The sequence below is a fragment of the Furipterus horrens genome, unplaced genomic scaffold, assembly GCF_987537825.1.
Source record: "Furipterus horrens unplaced genomic scaffold, mFurHor1.1.pri manual_scaffold_12, whole genome shotgun sequence".
NCBI classification, from domain to species: domain Eukaryota; kingdom Metazoa; phylum Chordata; class Mammalia; order Chiroptera; family Furipteridae; genus Furipterus; species Furipterus horrens.
Window position 1 is genome coordinate 22,411,904 of NW_028327182.1, and position 25,568 is coordinate 22,437,471.

A 25,568-nucleotide genomic window follows, 5' to 3' on the forward strand; every position below is an offset into this window, starting at 1 on the left:
GGGGGGGGGGGGGGGCTGGGAAGCTCCTACCCCTGGAATCTTTAATTCTAAAGGCTGTGATGAAGGACTCAAGTTCCTAATGCAGAACTTTTAGCAATGGACCCAGTGGCTAATGGTTTTAATAGTTACTGTGCTGGGGGAGAGGAGGAGCCAACTACACAGTAAGAAACACTTTTTGGAGGTTCGCGATAAGCTTACAAGGTCCAAAAAAAATAAGATAAAGGTAACAATGATAGAATTTCTTTATTTCCTAGGGCTGCATATGAATTATTACTCCTTTATGAACCAGACAAGTTTTAAAAGGTGATTTGTAAAAAGAACTACATTTTCCAAAGATAAAAAATATTCCCAGAAAACTTATATCCCCAGTCTACTCCCAACATGAACACACATTTTTAAAAAGTTAAGTTACATGTCTGCTTAGCCATGTCTAAAGCCCCGCAGGAACTCCACTGCTCCCCCAGTTCCCACTGCTTATCCTGGTCCTGCGGTGGCCTTGTTTCTCTCCGTGGCCAACTTAGAGCTGGAAAGGATGCATTTATCCTAGGAATGGAGCTATACTCTGGGCATCCCATGTTTGCCCCACTAATAAAAACAATACCTAACATGAAGATGCTGTTCTACCCTTCTAGTATTTACACTTTTTCAAGCAGTCACTAGGCCAGTTACCACTGGAACTAAGATTTCTACACAGAAATAGTCAAAGAATGAAAATAACCTTCCTGCCTCTTGGATTAAATTTGTTTTATATCTAAGATTTCTTTCACATAGGTTATAAATTTAAGTTCATCTGTATATTCACGTATTTTTACATAAAACAAAACAGCACTTTCACGGTCCATATGCTCTTGAGATGGCTCTGCGCAGTGCTCTGTGGGGCCGCTGAGCAGTGCCCTGACCCAGTAAGGATGGGCCAAGTCCCCGCTCACGGTTTTTATTAAAACACGTCACTCAAGGTGAGTACAAAAATATTTATTGACAAAGTAAACTTGTACTTAAGCAACTTGAGAGTTCCAGGTGCTTTTCTGTGACCCTGTGTCACTAAATTAAGCCCTTGATTTTTCACATTAAGGGGGGGAAGAAAAAAAGCTTAAGCATGTTAGTTGAAGCAATTTTTTCCCCAATTATGATCACATTATTGATCCTGTGCATAATAAAATACGCGAGGAGCGATTCAGCAATCGTCCTTGGTTCCGAGAGAGGAATTCTGCGGACTGCTTCTCCGAGGGTTCGCGGTTTTTGCCCAATACCTCTGCGTCGTGTGGTTTTGCTGTGAAGAGAACACCTTGCTTTCAGTTCAGACGGGACTATGAGGGAGCAACTATTCTGAGAACTTTAAAACCCCACTGCAGCTTCTAAAGGGACAATGAAGACAGGGTTTTTACAAATCAGTATTTAGTACCAAAACTTACTTCCTGTATCAATTAAATGGACAGCTACAGCCCCGTCTCATGACAAAATGGGGGAAAGGGAAAGAAAAAGTGGGCTCTATTAGATCTCACTCATTTGCAGAGTTATGCTCAGTAGCACACTTGCTGATATTTACTGTGTTCATTAATGAACTGGCATACAAAAAATTAAAGATTCTCTTGCCCTGACTGGCTTAGCTCATTTCGTTGAGTGTCTTCCTCTAAAGTGAAAGGTTACATTCAATTCCCGGTCAGGGCACACATCTGGGTTGCAGGCCAGGTCTCCGGTTGGGGGGTGTGTGAGAGGCAACCAATTGATGTTTCTCTTCCTCCCTTCCCCTCTAAAAATAAAATCTTAAAAAAAAAAAAAAAACAATTATTAAAAAAACTAAAGATTCTCCTGATAGTGCCTAAAATTATGATGGGTTTCTTCAAAGGTGGATATACAATTATAATCATCTATCTAGAAGGTTCAGTAAATGTTACTAACATTTTTGTATAAATTATATAATAAGATAGGTGCTCTCATTCAGCATCCAAAGAATCTATAAAAGCTTTTGGATTTTAAGAGCCCTTAGCTGAGTGTTCTTAATTTGATATTTTGCCTCTCAATTGTACTACTTCCTAATAATCAAAATCCTTTTTTTAAGTTTAGCTCTGAGACAGTATTAGGGGCAAAAACCTCGGACTCTCCTCTTTGGCACCAATTACAAAGCAGGGCTAACTCTCCCTCTCCAAACTCTTTTACTCTCATGGCAGAAGAGTTAGGAAAACGAAGCGTTTACATTTAAAAATCACCTTCTGCTCTTAAATGACCTAAAGGATGAGGTATAAACACGATAGTTAACAAAAATTTTAAGCAAAATGGAGGAAAAAAGTAAACCAAAAAAGTCACATTTAATAATTACAACCTACATCCACATCAGGCTGTTTTTTCCATACCTTTGTATTAAAAACTTGAGGTTTGGTCTCAACTTCAAAGGTTTGTGCATCACTTTCTTTGCAGTAACTTTCTGCTCCGACTGTATCCATAATGTTGCTTCCACAGTTCTGTGTATTATAGCCACTATCCATCTGAGAAGAAGGAGGGGAAAACATGCTAAGGATATCATTGCAAACTAATTCACTTACCCACAAAGTTTATTTTGAGGTGTTTTTATGTTTAAGTAAATGTATTTAACAATATTTGTAAAATATTTTATATACACAAAATATGACATATAATATATATAAAAATATTTAAGTGAATCACTAATCTACGACAATTAAAAAAAACAATGCAATATAATAGTTACCATATTAAATGAAATTTAAAAGTAATATATAAACATAAAAGGTAGTTATACATAGAAATGGTTCTTCAGGTCTGGCCAGGTAGCTCAGTTGTTAGAGCGTCCTTCCAATATGCCAAGGTTGTGGGTTCGATCCCCAGTCAGAGCACATACAAGAATCAACCAATGAATGCAAAAATAAGTTGAACAATAAATTGATCTTTCCCTCTCCCTTCCTTTCTCTCTGTTCAACTTTTCATTTAATTAAAATTGTAGCATTCTAGGATATATCATTATAGCCCAGGAGAGCAAAAGAAAAAATGGGATTGTAGCAAACTTCAATTTTGGTTCATACGAGGGGGGACCCAAAAAAACCGCAGTTATCTTCTGGAGGGCAGGACTCTTGTAGTGCAGGCTTCACCTGCTAGGTAAGTGTTCTAGGAACCATCTGGATCAGTGTACCAGCTGGTGTGTAAGAGGCTATGTTCGACTTCAATGAATTTTTTTATTTTTTATGAGTCTTTCCAAAAAAGTCTTTCAAAAGAATCTTTTAACTCATTTGCCTATTTCATGATGGGTGATTGAGGAGCGCACCTGCCCACAACACCCTGAGCGTTCTGTTTTTGACCAAAAACAGCAGGACCTCCATGCCCCTATTCACCCAATCACACCCTAAGCAGCTTTTTTTTTTGTTTCCCCGACTGAAAAAAGTCCTCAAAGGCAAACATTTTGCCAGTGTATAAGAGGTGAAACAAAAAAACAAGTACTAAAAGGCATCAAAATAGATGAATTCAAAAATTGTTTTGAACAGTGGAAAAGCCACCTAAAAAGTTGTATTGCATCAAATGGAGAGTACTCTGAAGGTGACTGAAGTTTAAACATTAAGAATACACAATTTTTTATAAATAAATTTTGTTTTGGGGGTGTCTTCCCTCGTATATCTATCAAAACTTTAAGTTTCAGGCCCCCTCTATGGCACTCAATATCATACTTTTCTTACTTTCTCCTTCATCCCTATTCACAGAGGAGGATGCCAAGGCTCAGAAAGGTTAACTTTCATGATGTCAGGCAGAACAAGGTAACGAAGATTGGGACTCCCAAGTCCCTGTCCACTGCACATGCTGCGTTTACCTGCACAGTGCTGAGCACCAAGCAATGCAAAACCGTGCAGGATTCATTAAGCCCTGTTTTGCGAATCAAGATCAGAGCGAAGGAAAAGGTGTCTGCTTGTGCCCCCTTCACAAATGTCAGACTAGCCCAGAGACGGCATTCTATCATCTCAAAAAAGATGTTTACAGTTCTCAGGGATGGATGTGTATGTGTTCACTATGGAGTCACGTTCCATTTGAACAAAACCCTTGTGATGTGTAAAAAAAGAATCTTATTACACCCCAGGGAAACACCCCATTCTGCTATCATTCAGCAGCTACTTGGTCAAAAATGTAATTATCAGACTGCCTCCAGAGAATCTGCCAATTACTCTTTTTATTATTCACCAGTGCCAAACAACTGACTTACATAACTCAAAACTAAATACATAACTGAATGTATCAAGGGAAAAGTTAACAGTGCAGCAGAGACTTAAGTCAAGCACGTAAGAGTTTGTCCCACTCTAGAGGAAGAAGAGGATCCATGGGCACCCCATAAGATGGCAGCTGACCACTGGCCCTACTACTAAAGCTGATGCCTACTATGTACCAACCAGACAACACAAATCATCCCCCTTCTCCCCACAACAAAGAGACATCAGTATCATGTTAAAGCTGATAAGGATGAGGTGCTCAAAAAGATGAAAAAGTGATGCTCTATTCACTGTCAAGAGCTACATGCCTTAAGATCCCACAGCCCATAAATAACTTTAATTCCAATTCAGTTCCGATTCTAATGTTTATATTCTGCCAGTTGGACTATGCTGCCTTTCGGTGGTGTCTCGACCGCCAGTCACCCTACACAATGTTACTAAATCTGCTCCCATGTAAATCAGAGGTGGTTTTTTAAAACACCTTCCAGGTTCACAGTTGACAATAGTTACAGTGTGTTCCCTGAAACCTGGCTTCAGCGCTCCAGCCCTTCCCTCACCACTGTCGCCCTCCCGTCTGTCCCTCTGGCTCGCTACTTTGCAGACAGGACTCCATATCCCACTGCTCATGGAAAACCAACACTGTTCGTTTGCTCACATTAACTCTAATCACGATGATCACGGTATTGTCCTATAACCCTACTGTTATCCCCACTTTCTAAAGAAGAGGAAGCAAGCTCGAAGTTACATTCTTAAATATATAAAACTAACAGCTTGCAGAGAAACCGAAACCTGCAGTTTGTGTCCCCCCAAGCCCACATTCCCCAGGTTCTTTAAAGCCGTGCCAGCCAGCGCCCTCCCACCCCACCCCAGCCACAAATACTTGCACTCACGCCCATCCTTGCTCTCTGCCCTCTGTCTTCCTATAAAAGTGGAAGCGTTACCTCTGTTAATCCTCACTCCACAGCTCTAGATTCTATCCCATCTCACATGCTTTACTCCCTGGTGTACAAAATGAATCACTGTTTTACAGATGACATCTATTGCACCTGCTGTAAATTATCATGAGGATTAGATTCTGCTGCAAAATGCTTGGTCTGGTGTCTGGTACTTGAAAAGGACACAGAACTGATACCTTTTATGAATAATTATCCTGCCAATTCCTAGTTTTCTTTGTTCTTTTTACTCTCATCCCTTCCCTACTCACTTAAATATGCTAGTTTCTCCATCTAAAGTAAAAAAAAAAAAAAACTACAAGAAATCTTGGACTTCAATGCTCTCTCCTGTCATAAATCTAAGGTATTCAAAGAGTTATCTACATGTATGTTTTCATTACTTTACCTTCTTTCCATTTACCTCCCCACCCTGAGGTTGCTCATTCACCAAATAATTCTGTTATTAACTCAACAGCCACTTTTCAAACCCTATAGCCCTTTTATTTTGAAGGTACGGGTGTACCTCGAAGATATTGCAGGTTTGGTTCCAGACCACTGCACAAAAGTGAGCATCACAATAAAGCAAGTTACCGTCTTTTTGCTGATGGAGGGTCTTGCCTTCCATCTGTAAAAAAAGGCAGTATCCAGGAAGTACAGTAAACCGAGGTGTGCGTCTACCAAGTATTCTTCTTAAAATATCCCATGACACTCTGCTTTCCAAGAGGCCCCTATGCCCTCTGGCTGGGCCTCAGTCCCTTTCAGAGACTCTGCTGCCTTTGTTCACTTCCTCAGTTGCTTCTCAGGATTCCAAACCTTGGCCCACAGCCCCCACTTTGTACATCCTTCCGGTTGAACTTAGCTATGCATTCATTCATCTTTCATTCCACAAATATTTAATGAGTATTACATGCCAAGCTTTTTTTTTTTTTTTAAATAACTTCTCGGATAAACAAAAATGCATGATTGCTGGCTTAATGGTCTGATTGGAAAGAATGCAAAAATGTCCATGGAATCAGGAAAGCACAGAATGAGCCTGGCCTGGCTAGGGTGACCTGGGAAGGCTCCTTATATGGTATGACCATTAAGTTGTGAACTAAAAAATAAATAGGGTTAAGTAGGTAAAGCGAAATAGAAAGGAATTCTACACTGTGTGCAAAGGGTTCTTTAATGGGAAGGAACAAGGTTATTCAAAACTCTGGAAAGCCATGGTGACGGAAACAAAGAGAATGGGGCAAACAAAATGAGGCCAGAAAGCAAGGAAAGGCCAAAGCATGCAACCTTTGCCAGCCATGCTATACATTTTTAAATTTCTAACAAAACAGAACAAAACAAAAGGAAGAAAGAAAGAAAGAAATTCAGCAGGGTTATTATATGAAACTGAGGAAAGGAGATAAAAATATATAGTAAAATTTTTTTTAAAAATTGGAGAATCAATAGGAGTTCCAGAGAAAACAGTGAAAATAACAGAGGAGAAATATGATGTTATTCAAGAAAAGAGCCAAGACGTGAAGGGCATGAGTTTACTGATCATAAAGGTCCTCTGAGTTCCCAGGACAACTGATAAGAAACCCACACAAAACAATCATCAAAACTTCAGAACACTGTGGACAAAGAAAAGATCCTATGCTCCAGAAAGGGGGGTAAAAAGAGATCATATACAAAAGACTTTGTTTCACAATGGTTTCAGATCTGTCACCAGCAATACTGAACAGAATCAATGAATCCATGCCTTTGAAGTATAAGGACAGTTGTTTCCAAACTCACATGTGAGAGAATGAAGAATACATGAGCAGTACCTCGAAAATGTACTCTTCTTGGAAAGCTACCAAAAACTGTGTTCCAGTAAAGTGAGAAATAAATCAGGGAAGAGAATTCCTAGTACGATGAAGGGATATTCCTGGATGATAGTGTGTACCACACACGGATGTCCCCCACTCCACAATAAAGCAGGTCAAACAGTACTGGGAAAATATGGCTATCTTCGAATTTGTAAGCTACCTCTGCGGTAGGCAAGTAAGAATGTATGAAAATGTTTTTAAACCATTGCAAAAAGATCTGCAAAGGTAGGCATTGTTATGATATGGCCCAAAGGGTAAAACTGAAACTGATAGTTATCACAGAACCACATTTTAGTTCACTATAAGAGGCGTATAATGAATGGGATGAGAAGGCCCAAAATGGACTGAAATATCCCTGCAGGTACTCAAGTCTAGTAGTGATACAGGCTTCCAATGGGAAGGACGGTTAAGGTGTATTTCAATAAAAGTATTTAATTCTATAAATGCTACGAAAAACTATAAATGCAGTGAGAAAAAGGAGTTTACAATACCTTTAAAGCCAAGTTTGACTGTATGTGCTTTTACATTTAGGCACCAAATTTAGAAGCTAAAGTGGTAAAAGCAATTCTAGTTTTTGTTTTGTTTGTTTTTGAGCAATGATTCTAGAAGTCAGGATATACAATATGGGCATAAAAATATGAGCCAAAGACTATATTTATTTTGGGGTCATTCAGAATCCCTCTGCGAGTTTTAAACATAAGCAGGCCAAACTGACAGCACTGGGCATTATAGGGCTGCTGTGGGAATGAAATGAACGGTGTACACTGGAACACAGTGTAAGCTTTGGGTATTTCATGAGTCAGTATAAACCTGGATTGAAGAGCGTTGACACTAAAGCTAGACTGCCAGAATTCAAATCTTGGCTCTACCACTCACTAGCTACATAGGCAATTACTTAACCTCTCTGGCCCTCAGTTTCCCCATCTGTAAAATGGGGATAATAATAGTACTGTACACCTATTTCACAGGATCATTTGTGAAGATTAAACAAACTGACACATGCAAAGTGCTCAGAATTACAGCAGGCATATAGTAAGAACTACCTAAATGTTATTACTATGAAATGGCAGATAAGAACTACTGTTCTGTTTTAAAGTTCTTTCAAAATTCTCAGCTCAAAGAACATGGCAGTTAATGGAACAAATGTCTTTCTGAAAGTAAATGCTGGCTATGAAGTCTATCTGTCAAATGAATCATGCTTTCCTGATGACAGATACTGCAAAATTGAAAATGTTGGTTACAAAAACATTTTAAAACGGAGAAACTAAAAAAAAAATAAAAAATACACAGAAGTGCTCTAAGTTCAAGTTTTTTTCTCCATAGGTAATAAAAAGGAAAAACCAAAGCTACTGTATTTTCAGAATACAGTTGCTATATAGGAAATTGAATTCCTTTGGCACTAGCTCCACATGAAAGAAGGTGCCTGACTCCAGCAATCTGTAAAAACAGAGCTGCTTCATTTTTTTTTCTGCTCTCATCTTTTCCTACTCCAAATAAATATCAGTTAATGTGGTATTAAATATGCACCACAAGTCCAAATCACAAGAAACGAACCTTCTTGATATCACTTAGTGTTGATAATTTTTAAAAAATATTATAAAATGCTACAGTCCTCACATTTAACGCATTTTCTTTCTTACCACAATCTTAGAACAGAAAGGTTAAAGAACATCAAGAGAGCAAGTAAAGGACTACAGAATATTCACATACTTTACCTGAACGTTACTGCTTTCATAAGGAATGACACTGCTTTCTGCAAGAGGTGACATACACATATGAGAGTTTTCAATACTGAAGGCGATCCCACTCACAGAATCAGCCATGGGCAAACCCCCACTGTCCACTGGCTCCTTAATCCAAGTGTTCTCATCTGCTGTCTCTACCGGATCCACCATATCCACAGTGTTATTCTCCTTTTCACTTTCAACATCCTGTAGCAGCGCTAGGATTTCCGCAGAAGCACTGGACTGATTCTGTGTAACAGACATGGAAGTCACTACTAAATCTGCGCCATGTGGAGAAGCGGCACAATCCACCTGCCGCAGGTGGGCTCCAGCGGTGTCCATGGTGGGTGACGAGGCATCTGTGGAAGGAATACTCACTTTGTCTTCTTCATCCTCACTGTGAGGCTCAAGGGTAAAAGGTATCCGAATCACTGAGGTCTGATACTGAGCACCACCTCTGTACATCTCAAGTCTCAGAGGAGACCAATTTTTAATAGGTGAGCAGCCATCTATATAAGGACTTCTGATACATGCATTACTAATTCCATTAGCCTTTATTCCAGACGAAGCATCAGGAGAATGAAAAGTAATCTTCCTTTGTTCTAAAAGATTGGGAGGGCAAAATTACATCATAAAATCATGAAAATGGAAAAGCCACTTCTAAATGGTAATCATGTTGCATGGCAGAAAAATAAATTACTATTAACAGTTGTGTTGTTTACTGAAGTAAAATGTTGTTAAAAACAATAGCAAATGGGCTGCTTCCATATCTCGGCTATTGTAAATAACGCTGCAATGAACACAGGGGTGCATATATTCTTTCAAATTAGTGCTTTGGGTTTCTCTGGATATTTTCCCAGAACTGGAACTGCTGGATCATAGGTAATTCCATTTTTAATTTTTTGAGGAAACTTCATACTGTTTTCCACAGTGGCTACACCAGTGTGCATCCCCACAAAGAGTGCATGAGGGTTCCCTTTTCTTCACATCCTCATCCACACTTGTTGTCTGTTTATTTATTGATGATAGTCATTCTTACAGGTGTGAGGTGATATTTTATTGTGGTTTACATTTGCACTTCTATGACATTTAGTGACACTAATATCTTTTCATGTCTATTGGCCATCTGTATGTCCTCTTTGGAGAAGTGTCTGTTCAGGTCCTCTGCCCATCTTTTAACTGGATAAAAGCATCATCGTTTTGTAATGTACCAAATTAACAAACTTTAACAAGAAGAATAATACCAGTGTTTCTGGATGGGGAGAAACTGACTTATACACTATTGGTGAAAATTTCAATTAGTACAACCTTTCATCAAGTAAATGTTGACAAAAATCAGCAAGCTTAAAAAATATTCATCCCTTTTGACCAAAGGAGTCCACTTCTGAAAATTTAACCAAGTGTATAAATATGTATAACACAATATACATAAAAATAAGAATAATCATTAGTGATGTGACTCTAAAAAATCAGAAACAATTTTAATGTTTACCAACAGTTGAAAAAAAAATAATACATCCATGAAATGGAATATTACATAGTGATTCAAATTCATGGTTTTAGACTATAGTAAATAACTTGAGTGACCTAAGGAAAATATTCATAATAAAATGCTTTTTAAAGAAAGCAGGATAGAGAATTGTGTTTGTGTATGTAACCCTCCATATATGTGCACACACACACACACACAGAGGAAAGACTAACAAAAAATTCCATTTTTAAGTTCTCTAATTTTATTTACTATAAATAGGTTTTGAGAAATAGACATACTGCAAAGAGAAATATGTAAATTTGCACATACTATATTTGCTTTAAGAACCCCACTCAACCCAACATATGTTTACAAAATATGGTTACCAAAGTGTGAACCTACAAGTCAGAAGAAAAACCAAAGCATACCCCAAACCAACTTATCTCTATAATTGCCATCTTTTTTTATAAGAATGATTGATATAAAAACTGCTAATCAAATTACCTATATTTAACACTAGAGTACAACTTTCCAACAATCTGTTTATAAAGGTAAATTTTTCTTTTTTGTAAAAACAAACAAAAACGAACAAAAAAAGTTTCTAAATTTTAAAAGGTTAGAAGAAGCTACAAAGTGCACATATAACAACAAAAATTGATAATAAAAAAGTTAAGACTTCCGGCCTCCTCACACAACCATAAGGATCACAACTAATCTCAAAATAAAATTAAAAAACAGAACTGTCAGAAAATCAAACTGTATGGAAGTCCAACAACCAAGGATTTAAAGAAGAAATATTCATCCAGACGAGTAGGAGGGGTGGAGATGGGGAGCCTGGGTGGCAGCAAGGCAGCAGCAGCAACTGGCAGAACGAGTGGTCCCACATTGACATGTGGAGGATAAAAGTGATCCCAGCCCCAGGCCAGACCGCAAAGCCCCGCGTTCCAGCGCCAGGAAAATAAAGACTCATAATTTCTGGCTGTGAAAACCAGTGGAGATTGGGGTAGCCCAGAAAACTGCCCTTCTCTCAGGAGAGTCTGTTTAGAGAGACCTCACGGTCCTAGAACATGGGCAAACCCACCCACTCTGGGAACTTCCACCTGGGCAGCAGCTAGAGGGGTGCCAGTTGCATGCAGGAAGGGGTGAAGTGACTGGAAAAGGGGTAAGTGCTGGGTAAGTGGCGTTCCATCTCTGATCCCTCCCCCTACAGTGTCACAAAGCAGTGAAACAGGTCGCCCTGCACTGATGAATACCTAAGGCTCCTCCCCTTACAATGTAACAGGTGCACCCAGACAGGGAATCAAAGACACTCTACCTAATACATAGAAACAAACATGGGGAGGCTGCCAAATTGAGGAGACAAAGAAATATGACCCAAGTGAAAGAATAGACCAAAACTCCAGAAAAAGAACTAAGCAAAATGGAGATAGCCAACCTATTATATGCAGAGTTCAAAACACTGGTGATCAGGATGCTCAAAGAAATGATTGAGTATGGCAAATGCATAAGGGAAGAAATGAAGCTTACACTAAGTGAAATGAAGAAAAATCCACAGGAAACCAGTAGTGAAGGGAAGGAAGCCAGGGTTCACATCAATGAATTAGCATATAAGGAAGAAATAGTCAACTAGTACTGAATGAAGAAACAAGAATTGAAAAAAAAAAAATGAGGAGAGGCCTAGGAATCTCTGGGAGAACGTTAAATGTGCCAATATCTGAATCACAGGGGTCCCAGAAGGAAAAGAGGAAGAGCAAGAAATTGAAAACTTATTTGAAAAAATAATGAAAGAAAACTTCCCTAATTTGGTGAAGGAAATAGACATACCTGTCCAGGAAGCAGAGAGAGTCCCAAACAAGTTGGACCCAAAGAGGACCACACCAAGTCACATCATAATTAAAATGCCAAAGTTTAAAAATAAAGAGAGAATCTTAAAAGTAGCAAGAGAAGAGAGTTACCTACAAAGGCGTTCCCATAAGACTGCCAGCTAATTTCTCAAAAGAAACTTTGCAGGCAAGAAGGGATTGGCAAGAAGTATTCAAAGTGATGAAAAGCAAGGATCTACAACCAAGATTACTCTATCCAGAAAAACTATCATTTAGAATGGAAGGGCAGATGAAGTGCTTCCCAGACTAGGTAAAGCTTAAGGAGTTCATCATCACCAAGCCCTTATTATGTAAAATGTTAAAAGGACTTACTCAAGAAAAAGATCAAAACTATGAACAGTAAAATGACAATCAACTCACTACTATCAACAACTGAACCTAAAAAACAAAAAACAAACTAAGCAAACAACTAGAACATGAACAGAATCATAGATATGGAGACCATATGGAGTGTTATCAATGGGGAGGAGGAAGGAGAATGAGGGAAAAGGTCCAGGGATTAAGAAGCATAATCGGTAGGTACAAAATAGACAAGGGGATGTTAAGAATAGTAAAGGAAATAGAGAAGCCGAAGAACTTATATGCATGACCCATGGACATGAACCAAGGAAGCGGGGTTATTACTGGAAGGAAGGAGGTTACTGGGTGGATGGGAGCAGAGGAGGGAAAAAAACTGGGTCAACTATAATAGCATAATCAATAAAATATACTAAATAAATAAATAATTTAAATTAGGTGTTATATTATGAGACCTACCTGAGAGAGGTGCCTTTCCTATTTGAAACGCAACTGGTGAGAAAGTGGGTGAAGAAATAGGTGAAGGACTGGTTATACTTCCCAAACTGTATTTTTTTGCACTACCCTGAATAGGGCTAGAAGAAAACTGCCCCTATAATAAAAAATAAATAAGTAAAATTATACAGTTCTCTTCGTCAACTGTGTTATACTATATGATATTTATTTTTCATCTTCAAAACACATTTATAAAGCAGATCATATAAATTTTGGTCACTCTCCAAAGTAGAGATGCCAAGCCAAGGCATTCTGGAGCAAAAACAGCTAAGAAAATTGTTATAAAAATTCTGAAACAGAATATGTAAGTCAAAATAAAATATAAATGCACACTGAATTTAAACAAACCATTATATTTCATACTAAGCAGCTGTTCACAAAAAACTGTAATTAAATTACTTCATTAATGCCAATCCAGTTGTGTCATAATGAAAATATTACATAATTCAGTAAATAACTTACATTGAAATTCCTTGAGATGCATGATAAATCTGATTACCCCATATACCTCTAAATGCAAAATTGTAAGGTCTAACCAAAAACATTCCTGACTAATGACAAAATTTGGATATAATCCTTATGAAATATAAAACCCAAAGGCAACTATTTCTCAAGTGTAATACGGCACCAAGGTCCAATTATATCTATAACAAACTAACTAGCCACTTTTCAATATGCTTCTTACCGAACTTGGTGTCTGCACAGGACTCCTACACCGTACAGGAGATAAATCTATTGAATAAAAAACCTCAAGTGATGTTTGAGCACTACTGTGAAGACTTCTGGGAGAAGCTGGAGGTAAGGAATCAGAGATACTTCCATTGCCATCTAAAAATAGCTTTCTTCTGAGGGATGAAGAACTGAGGTTTCCAGGAGATTGATCTGCAAACTCATCAGCTCTAAAATAGTCACCTACATTTAATGTTAACAGAATGAAAGGCAAAGCTAGTCATTTTGAAGAGCATTTAGACTTCAGTTATATGATTTTTTAAAAACCACAATGCACTATATGTTTGAATTGTTTTCAATAAATAGAGCAAAGTTTAATAACATATGTGATGTTTAAAATCTGAAATTATTCTTTCTCTTTTGAGTGCTTCATTATTAATACAAGTAATACCAGTAAGGTGTTGCCATAAATAGTTTATGTCTATAGTAAAGTTCACTATGATAAAAAGGCTAATTCAGGCCAAGTTAAAAAAGAAGAGAGAGAGAAATTTCAGGATGGTTTTCACACTTATTTAGAAAGAAGCACTGCCACATTTCCATTTACAAAGAGCCATCAAAACAAAACCTTTTGTTTAAGTTATTAAAGGTTTAAATACACACAATATTTACCTAATACATTTTCTAAATTAAAATCCACAGGAAGAGACAGCAATGTCTGACAAGCAGCTGGAAACAAGCAGATAAAAAAAATACAAATATGGATAAATCAATACAAGCGTATTACACGCAATCTATTATTGCTTCCCAATCACACATCTCCCCATGATGTTCCAGTTAAACTGAATTATCTCATATATGGATTCTTTTACATAACATGTCACCTTCCTATAAGTGGTTTCCCATACTCTCCCGCACTGATAAAAACCTATAAATGGCTGAAGTTAACTCCTGGTTGTTCTGCTGGTATCTGAATAAAAAAATAAGCCAACCTGTATTTGGGGATAAATTCCTCAATATTAACAAAATAAAAAAAATTATTTTTTCAAAACCAAAAAGCAATTTCTATGCTTTGAACAACAACAACAACAACAGCACACACACACACACATACTATTGCTATTTTTAAAACATGGCTGGATGTATCAAATTATTTTTAAAAGTCAGGTCTCACATATCTCATTAATAAAAAGTAAGCAATTTCAATTCCAGAGTAAAGTGTTACTATATAAACTAAATTTAAAATTAAATGTAGCTTAATGTGGAACATATATCTTTTCAGAATATATTCATACTCACCATTGCTTTTCTCAGAATGGATGGTCATCTTTCCTCCAATTGGAGATTCATTATTTACATTAACATCTGTAAAACATTTAAAGTGAAAACCTTACATTTTATATTCTTCATTTACTTCAGGGTTACATTTTCCAACCCCTTTATTTTACAAATAAAAAAACTGAAGTCTAAAGAGATTGAATACTTTGATCAAGACACCCACTCTGGTTTATAGTTAAGTAGCAGGAGGTACTCATCCACTATCAGAGTCTGTAATGGCCGAGGATACAAACTCTGAACTGAGAATGCCTAGTTTTGAATCCAGGTTCTACTACTTTGCTCATATCTGTCATCCTGAAACATGTATTCTAACCTTTCTAAAACTTGGTTTTCTCACCTATAAAATGGGGCCACTAATAGCACTTACCTCACATAAGCTGTTGTAAGGAATTACTGAAAGCACTTAGCACTGTCCTAGCACATGGAACATGTTCAATCCGATTTGCCCATTATTGTTGTGGTTTTGATAAAGGATGGAACAAATATTCTCTTTTATTTAGACCATAATTAACGTATGCTACAGAGAAGAGTGGGCGATTCCACTGAAATGAGGGATGCATATATACACAAAGTAATATTTGAACACTGATCACAACCCAAAGGACAGTGAGAGCAAACATAAGATAACCATTTCCTAGAGGTAAAAAATATATATATATTTGAAAGATTACTGGCACGCCCTTCAATTTGCTTATTAATTTTGCAGATAATCAGCTACATTACACTGTCCTGGAGGTCAAGTGTCCATCCTTCCTCTACCTTTATAAGAAATCAGCAAATTAGCAAAGAAGCAAAGCAATTTAAGGATTTCATTTAAAAAATTAACCTTCAAAACTACTGCAAAAATCATTAACAACACAGCTCTATATTTAATACCAACTATTTCTGCATCTATGGATCCTCTATGACTACCATTATAAGCAATATTCACAATGGTCATGAAGAAAGTTAAATTAGAATAGAATGGCTAAAAATCCCAAATTCAGTAATTTTAGTTAAATGTTGAATTCTAACCCCTAAATAGTTAAATCCTATGGTACCCAGAAATTTAAACTATAGCAAGTTCCTTACCAAAGCAGATAAACTAACACTTCACTGTATGTTGCTTCACATTCACAGGTTTTTTATAACCTTATGAGTTTTATTCATATTTTTAGTACACTCACATTTACTGGAATGATATTCTGAAAGCTGTTTCCCTTCATGATCAGTCCAAGGAGAGGGTACGATGACATCCTTAGTGAAAAACTAGTAAGATTAAAGCCATACAGTTAGACATAAATTCCCCTCAAATATAACCTGTGTTAATTTCAAATAACCATCAAAAATATCATATACTGACTTAATGGTTATAATTAAAAATTTTAATACTTTGAAGCACAAATGACCTAAGGTGAAATGGAAGAAATTTAAAGCAAAAATTAAAGAGAAATCTTAATACTCCAAATCAACCACTTAAATTTGAAACTTGCATATTAAGCTGAAGGCACTAAACAGAGAATATATTTGTAATTTCTTCCCCAACTTTTTTTTGAGGGGAATGACAAACGGGAGGATGAAGAAGAGGATGGAATAATGGAGAGAGACATATACCAGAAAGGTAGTATGAGTGGTGTACTGGAGCTGGCTTGTACTGGCTCCCAAGATCTAATTATTAAATTTTCAGGAATTTTGTGCAAAGCTGATATTAAAAGTAAAATAAGCTGCAAGCAAACCTGAATCATAGAAATGTACATTTGAAACATAGGATCTTATTAACCAATGTCACCCTGTTAAATTTAATTTAAAACAAACAATGTTAAATACTGCAGAAGAAATTGGGACCACAGTTAATATGTTCATTGTTGGCTAACTCTGGATGATAATGTAATCTAAGGAAATATTATTTCGGTTATTTGCAATGTAATTCTAGTGGTTTGTCATGCTTTTTTCCTAAAAGAAAATCCAATTGTGTATTAATATTTTCAAATTAAAAAATAAAATAAAATTATATAAATTTACAGTAAATTATATTAAAAATACAGGTAATAAATATGCAAAATCATCACTTGCTAATTGCTTGAGGTTATGTCTTTTGATCTGTATAGTGGAACTCCTATATATAATGGTGTACCGCTGCACTTCTTTTCCCATTCAGTGATGTAATTTTTGTAACTTAAAATTGGCCACAGTTGGAATATTTCAGGCATAAACAGCTGCAATCCCTAAAACTGATAACTCTTCCCACAACCGGACAGCCAGCTGTTACACCAGCACACCATTGGCTGATATATTTAAATGGAGATAAAGCATGTGGATACATGTGTTTCCTCTTTCATTACAGATATAAAATTAAGCCTAACAATATATTCTTCCCTTCTCTCTCTCTGTTTTGGGGGCAACTAAAACATTCTCTTTAGATTTTGCTATACCTATAACAAAGAACAAATTTCCCTGACTAAACTACTTACAAATGCATGAGGAAGAGATGTAAAAAAGGGGAGGGGCAGAGATTATTATATAGATAATTCCAGAAAAAAAAATTATAAAGGACCTCTAAAATTATGAAGTCATGCATAAATTCACTCAAAATAAAAGATATACAAATCCAAATAACAAGATAAAATCTTAAAATAGTAAGAGTAGCACAAATTAAAAGGTTAATAACAACCAGTATTGCAGATATGAGAAAACAGAAAGTATCATAATATAGTTGGGATAAAAATTGGTACAACCTTTTGGGAGGGCAAGATGGCAAGATTTACCAAAACTAAAAAACAAAGCTTCTGGTTTAGCAAGTCCATTTCAATCACACAAAGATATACATACAAGGGTGTTCACTGAAGCATTATTTGTGATAGAAAAACACCGAATACAGCCTAAACAAATTTCAATAGGGGCTGGGTTAGGTTATGATATATTCATTCAATGGAATACTATGGTATTACTGAAAATTGGTATGTGCTGATAATAAAAAAAATCTAAGAAAAATTAGTAAGTAAAAAAGTAAGATGAAAAGGAGTATGAGAACAATGATCCTACATGTGTAAAGTATTTAAAGGACATGAGCTATTACATGCATAAATTTAATCTGAAACTATAAATCTTACAGTAGTTACTTATAGGAAGTGAGATGGGGGAACAAGAGGCTCCTCGTTTTCATCTGATATTTTTTTATTTGCAATTTGACCTTTGTTTTTACTATGTGTGTGTATTTTTTCTATTTCAAATATGTTCATGCATATGAAAAAATTTAAGTTGTTTGATACATTGAGCCTAATCTTCACTCTGACTTCATTTCATTAAGTCTTCTGCTGAATTTCCTTTTAAAGTTGAGGATTCCAAAAAGAGTATATATTTTCCAAAATGCTGGTAAATGGGAAAGCATCTGAGAATATTCAACTGAGGAAGAATCAAGTGACTGGGGCAAAATGAAAATTTTGAGTTACGAGGTAGATTAAGTAGATAAGGTTTGGAGTAAAGCATATGGAATTATTTTTGAAGAAATAGGCTATATCTTAAATACAAGGTGATATCACCAACACTGAAAAAATAAGTGTAGGAGGGGCCCTGGCCTCTGAACTGGCCGTAACTGCAGTTTTGGGGGGGCACAGAAGAGCCACATATTGCTAAGGAACAGAGGTGGGTAGAGTTAGAGAGGATAAAGGAAAATAAGAAATGCTGCCATGACGTATAGATTTTGAGGAAATAACTAGATAGATAACCCTTACTTGCATTCTAAGAAGAGTTCAGCAAAGAAGCAAAAGTGAAAAATTTAGCCCATAATTTGTATTTTAAAAAACTCTGTATTTGTAAAACACCTTTTGTACTTATTGGTGAGATTTTATTTCATGAAATATTCTGTCTTAAAAATCAAAAGTATTAACAACAACAAAAGATGAAACTATTACCAACACCAATCTGGATTTTCAAGGTCTAAAACCATTCAAATTACTCTATATAAACTCCAACTTGAAACAGAAGTTTGTGCTAATCGATATTCTGAAGGCACAAGGAAGGCACAAACTGTGCTAGACCCTGAGAATGAAAAGATGAATGAAACAATATAGGTCACAAAAAGAATTCCATCTAGGGGAGAAAATCACTAAATTGATTACCGCATAGTAGATAAGTATGAGGCATTGAAAAGCTGAAAAACATTGGTCCTATAGGAGCACAGAGGGACACTCATACAGCTGGGAACAGGCAGGCTGGTATGGAGCTAGGACAGGAAAGGATTTGAAGGAAGTCTTCCTAAAAGAGGTGACATGCACGAGAAATTGATGCTTAATTGGTTTAATGATCAGTTAACAGGTTTAAGTTACCTCTTCAATGGCTTTTTGTCTTTTGTCTTCCACATCTTTATCTATTCTATACAAAGATAAAGGAGAAAATAACCAGGCCATTACTTCAGCTGATTGAACATTTAAAATAATAACCTTTCAAAAAAATAATTTCTTTCTCTTTAAAACTGGCAAATGTTAAGCTCGTTTTAAAAGAAAAATAGGAATCTTATCACATTTAGTTAATGATACTATTTGGATATTCAGCATTGCACTGTTAGGCTTAACTCTCTATTCCATTCAGTTTGAATGGAATATTTTCTTTTATGAGGCTTACACTGATAGTAATTTAAAAGTTGCTATTAACAACATAATGGAAGTTGAATAAACTTTTTCCTTTAATCGTAACAAATTAATAAGCATTTCATTCCACAGAAATCTAAAAATTCATTTTCTTCAATTATAAGCAAGTTTATGTCATAATTTTAGAATCAACTCTTACTCTGAAATAGAAACTATCAACCTTAGACAGCTGAATAGGCAAAATTATTAATTATGAAATAAAATATCAACAATAAAAATTTTTTTCCAAATGGATCTTTTCATTTTGATACTATATGCAACTATAATTACAAAAATTTATCAGTTGTGTAATTTAATATAAAATGTCCGGTCTCAAGCACAAGGCATATACTTGCCAAAGGACTCAGCAGTTAGCCTTGTGGGACCACTTCTTTAATCTGTTTCAGGAAAGAATATTTACTTTCATCAATACATTAGTAAGACACTTTTTTCCTCAAAATCTTTTCATGTATATATGTAAATGGCTTAATAAAACAAGTAATAATGCACAATTTCAGAAATTAAAATCAAGTGGATTTTTCAAATAAGGGAATTATGAGAAAGACTTCAATGAAAATTCCCATATCTCAGCTTGAACAACAGCCATTTTGAAGACAACTCAGTTCTCTTCATCTGGTCAAAATGACAGTATGCAATAATAACAGCATAGTGTTAGTAAGATCTGATCTAGCATTACCTCATTCAGAAACCTTTTGCTGCTTCATTAAAGGGACTCTAAAGACCTGAAATATGCAGGTAAGTGCTGGAAGCAGGGAAAATCAGTTTGGCTAAATATTGTAGGGCCAAATTCTGGAAGGTTCTAAGATGTCATATGGAGTACAGTATCCTGATATTATGTGTCTATTACAGAACACTGGCATGATGAATATAGGTTACAGGTATGCCCTGAATGGATTCTTAGAGGAGGAGGAGAAGGAGTTCAGGACTGTTTTCCCCCTGTATGGACAGACTCATTTGCTTACACCAGTATGCCTTATAGTTATTTTTTAATGTGTAGGATGGCATGAAAAGGGTGGGAAGCACCGATTTAGGGAGCCTGGATTAGACAGGAAGAGATATCAAAAGTCATTGCTGGGAATGAATCAACTTGTTTTAAAAGTATACTCACTAACCTTGGTAGAAGGCATAACAATTCACTTAATTACATTAGTAAATTAAATTAAAATTAGGGTCTTAAACCACTCCTTACCCCTACCCTGTACCTATTGATATACACCAAGATTCATAAACCTACCCAAACAATACATCCTTTATTAGCAAATATAGGAATGTTGTGTCACAACTTTGGTTAATGGTATTATTGACTCTAGAAGGCAGGAATAATATTCTATATGTACTCCTTCAGTGTTCCTCAGAGTGCCTAAGTGCTCAATAAATACCTCTTGATTTCATAAAGTTTCCATGGTTGAATATATAGAGGCAGTTTGTGTGAAATAAAAAATTAGTCTCGCTCTGGCTGGTGTGGCTCAGTGGATTGAGCACTGGCCTGCAAACTGAAAGGTCACCAGTTCGATTCCCAGTCAGGGCACATGCCTGGACTGTGGGCCAGGTCCTCAGTTGGGGGCATGTAAGAGCCAAGCAATTGATGTTCCTCTCCTTCCCTACCCCTCCCTCTAAAAATAAATAAATAAAATCTTTAAAAAAAAATTAGTTTCATTTTTGACTTATTTGCTTGTAGATATTCTTTTTACCTTCTCTTTCAAAAGTATTTAGATTCAAGTGAAAATCCTTTTATGCTCATTCCCCATTCTATTCCCTTTGGATGGACATTAATTAATTAAGAATGAATGGTCATCAGGTTACCAAGCCAAGAGTGGAAGGGATAGAAAAGCCAGACAAATATTTCCAAGAGCATCTCAACATGTGTACATCTTTGTGTGACTGAGTTCTAAAGATAAACAGATTACCTATTATTCTGGACAAACAATACATGTATCTTAGAACCAAAAATTAAAAGCTGGTCATACTAGTATTCAACTTTTTCAAGTTAAAAATTAGACTATGAAACTGACAACAACAAGAGTCCCTCAGACTAGTAATAAAACTGTTATCTATAATTTGTAATTACAGATCACTGCAGCCCTGACTGGTATGGCTCAGTGGTTTGGGCATCATACCTGCAAACTGAGAGGTGGCCTGTTCGATTCCCAGTCAAGCACATGCCTGGGTTGTCAGCCAGGTCCCCAGCTGGGGGCATGTGAGAGGCAACTGATAAATGCTTCTCTCTCACATTAATGTATTTCTCCCTCTCTTTCTCCCTTCCCTCTCTAAAAATAAATAAATAAGTCTTTAGAAAAAAATCATTGCTATTTGTAATAAAAAATTAGGTCTGTTCCACCAAAGAAATGCATGATCTCATTACATTAGGCGTCTTTAAGCAGCACACATCAGAGGCACACTAATCCTTGCAAACGTACACAATACATCAACAAAGAAGTTAAGGTCAATATGATTACTAGGTTGAAATCAAGACAATATAATTCAGATCCCCAAGTGTCCTATGTCAAAGTCAAATGATGTCTATAAAAGCGCTCTTTCTCTCGCTCTCGCTCTCTCTCTCTCTCTCTCAGCATTTCGTTTTACTCTACACCACCAAAACCAAAATGATTCAATGGCAGAGGCCATAATTACGTAGAAAGGTACAAATTTCAAAATGTTCTTTCCTTTTCTAAGTGCTGAAGAGGAAGAGTTGTCCCATAAATGGCAGAGGGAGAGGGTCATCTCTAAAAGAAAGGGACTCCTACCCAGATTTGGAGCTGTTAGCAGGGGAATCTTTCTGCATGTAGTTCTTTAAACCTACTTTTCATTTAGATAAGATAAATCTGTATTACAAATTTTCCTCCCTTATATTTTTACATATAAAAACATTCAACTCTGGAATTTCCTTCTCTCTTCATGTGAGAGTATGTTCTTACGGTTTGTTCCAAGGAGGGAAAACTTACCGAGAATGACTTAAGTATAAGGCTTGACGATGAATGTCTTCTGGGTCTATTTCTACAGGATTTATTACAGCTAGTTGATCAATAGACCACCTAAATTTTCCTGGAGTCTTAATAAAGGAAAGTGAGCTTATGAGTAAAAGTAAACTAAAATAGTTCATCAAAATACTAACCACTGTCAACTTAAAAAATAATGTGTTTATAATATAAACATATCTTATACTTCTTATTTTTAAATTTGATTTTACCACAAAATTAAATGGGAGTGGTAGTCAAATCACACTAAATTAATTGACTTGACTGTATGTATCTCTTTTAAACTATCCAATCTTCCCTCTGGGTAATTTTTAAAGTTATATAATAATAAGAAAATCATAGTAGAGTATTAACAGTATATACATTCTACAATTAACTCTCATCAGTGATACCCAAGTAAAAGTAAAAATCTATTGGTTACCAGAGGTCTTTACTATCAATAAGAATGAACTAAGCCCTGGCTGGCGTGGCTCTCAGTGGATTGAGCCTCGGCCTAGGTAGATTCCCAGTCAGGGCAAATGCCTAGGTTGTGGGCCAGGTACCCAGTTGGGGGCATGTAAGAGGCAACCACACATTGATGTTTCTTTCCCTCTCTTTCTCCCTCCCTTCCTCTTTCTCTAAAAGTAAATAAATAAAACCTAAAAAAAAAAAAAAAAAAAAAAAGGAATGAACTAAAATTAAAGTCCTAACTACAGAAGTGCCCACAAAAGCTCATAAAAGTTGATCCTTAAAATAATTATGAATGGTAACCAGTGCTCCCTCTCTGTATTCAATTATGTAACCAAAGCAAACTCTTATCCAAATCCTAAACTGTAGTTCAGAATATATTTTGACAAATTCAGTCTTAAAAACCAAAGATGCCATACATTTTGGCTTTGAAGATTAAGTTGCAGTCATTTCTTCTTCTAAAAAAATTAAGACTAATAGAGAACTAAGACTTTAATATGATTTGATTAAAAATGAAATCAAATTAATGACTTAATATAAACTGTATAACTAAAACTTTCCTCTAGTGCATACCCGCTTTAGGCTGATATGAACATGAAGCATAAACAACCATTCAATTAGCAGTTTTCTAGATAATTTACTAGATTTAAAGATTGGACTTCAAAAGAAATTCTCCAGTGTAGCCAATAATAGTAAAAATAAGCCTTCCCTAATCTCCAGAAGAGCACTTTCCCTTCCATATCACCCTTGTGCTTAACCACTAGTCATAGCACATACCATATTCTTTCAAAGTTGCTAATTTAGTCCTGTCTATCCCATTACACAATGTGAAGTTATGAAGAGCCGGCAAAAACACCAAAGAATATTGCTATTTCATGAAAACTACATGAAATTCAAGTTTCAGCGCCCATAAATAAAGCTTTATTGGAACACAGCAATATTTATATGTTTACATATTGCCTGTGGCCGCTTTTGTGATACAGGCACAGGTGAGTAGTTGTAACAGCAAAGCCTTAAGTGTTTATTGATTGACTCTTTAACAGAAAAGTTTGCTGTCCCCTGCATTAGAATATAAACTCCTTTAGAGTTTGTGTTTAATGACCTGACTTGTTCACAGTATAACTTCAATGCCTAGCACTATGACGGACAAATAGCAGCGTTCAAATAATGTTTGCTGAATAAATGAGAATAGATAATTAGATGCTGCAGCTTCTTCTCTAATGTGGCATTGGTAGATTTATCATCAATTACAGACACCATAATTTCAGGAAGAAAATATGTTATTTATTATATAAAAAAAGAGAAATGCTAACTAAAAAAACTTCCTGCTAACTTATTTTTAGCCCAACCACTAAGTTATAATGAACATTACAACTAAAAAAGCACATTGCAAGTAATACAAGCCCCGTGGTAACCCCTTACCTTGTAGATATTTATATTTTAAATTATTTGTAAATATCAGTCAAGAGTAACTTACTGGTAATTTTGTTGATTTAAAAACAGGACTGGAGACAGTTTGCTCATGGAGATTAGAATAATCACCAGGACTTTCAAAAGGATTTAAAACAGGGATCCTTCCTGGAGTTTCCGGTGTTATTTGCATTTTTGATTCTCTGACATCTCCCATAGCACAAAGAAAAGAACTAAAAAATAAATCAGAAGTATATATAATAAAACTACTAAGTTCCATAAACATTCATTTTGAGAATTAAAATGTATTCGACAAACATTTCACAAAAATTAACTCAAAACCTAACGCTGTTGGAGCTTTTCTAGTTTACAAAAAAAAAAAAAAAAACATACATTTTCTCAAGTGATCCTCCAAATAACCCTGAAAAACTAGAGAAGTAAGGTATTACCGATATCATCTTGTAGAATTAACAAGCTCAGATAACTTGTGTCTTATAAGTACCAGTTAACCAAACGTGAATAAGTTCAGGTCTGCTTTCGAGAAAACTAAATGTTACAATAGGCATAAAATTACTTCCAACTAGAGGACATATACCTATAGCTTTTAGTTCATTATATCAAGTCTCGAACATCCTTCGGACATCCCAGCAATTCCCTACCAAGCTGCAGTGGCTAAACAACAATTATTTACAGCAAGCAAGAAACGATGAAGCGTGTGGAAGTGTGCCTTTCTGGCAAATTTAGCCTCTGTTAAAGAAGTATGACTGAGTAGGGACAGGAAATTAACCGCCTTCGGTCGCCTCTCCTCCAACTTTCTCCTTTTCAATGAGAACCCCAGGGTAGAAGGTGAAGTTGCATTCCTTCCCGTCAAAGAGAGCTACAGTGGGAGAAAATGAAGTCCCCACATCTGGAAAGGCTGAAGTGCAGCTGGCTTCCTTGGGTGAAGAGCAGAGGACAATCACGCCGGTGTCACCTCCACCCCATGCTCTTACTCCCTTCGTTACCGACTCCTACCTACGCCCTCGCTGCTCCCATTCATCCTGGGGCTAGCGGACACGCGCGTCCGAAGCCGAGAAATGTGAGCTCTCCAATTCGACAGGAGAGGAGCCATGAACTATAAAGAACATACCGAATGCTGTGTATAAAAAAGAAGTCCCCCAAAGGCGACTCCAGCGTTCCCGAGGGGCCAAGCCTGCTCCCACAACAGGCATAGACTCTTTAACTCCCCGCTTCCGCGCTGTCTTAGGCCAACAGGGGCTCGGGCT

General features: G+C 36.4%; 1 protein-coding gene across 4 annotated transcripts; it reads right to left on the reverse strand.

The window, feature by feature from the left end:
• Window positions 1-503: 503 nt before the first annotated feature.
• BORA (BORA aurora kinase A activator) lies at window positions 504-25,490 on the reverse strand. 4 transcript variants are annotated; one of them, XM_090258565.1, is made up of 13 exons: window positions 25,433-25,490; window positions 24,371-24,536; window positions 22,414-22,520; window positions 19,151-19,196; window positions 16,013-16,094; window positions 14,808-14,873; window positions 14,181-14,237; window positions 13,528-13,754; window positions 12,807-12,939; window positions 9,075-9,298; window positions 8,688-8,945; window positions 2,352-2,483; window positions 504-1,270 (listed from the first exon to the last, which is right to left on the reverse strand). In XM_090258565.1, exons 2-13 carry the CDS (start codon window positions 24,518-24,520, stop codon window positions 1,175-1,177), a joined length of 1,578 nt encoding a protein of 525 aa, XP_090114691.1. In that variant the 5' UTR covers window positions 24,521-24,536; window positions 25,433-25,490; the 3' UTR covers window positions 504-1,174. The 4 variants fall into 4 exon arrangements, with proteins under 4 accessions (XP_090114691.1, XP_090114692.1, XP_090114689.1 ...); XM_090258566.1 differs by having other exon boundaries at window positions 8,688-9,298; window positions 13,528-13,574; XM_090258563.1 differs by having other exon boundaries at window positions 8,688-9,298.
• Window positions 25,491-25,568: the final 78 nt, after the last annotated feature.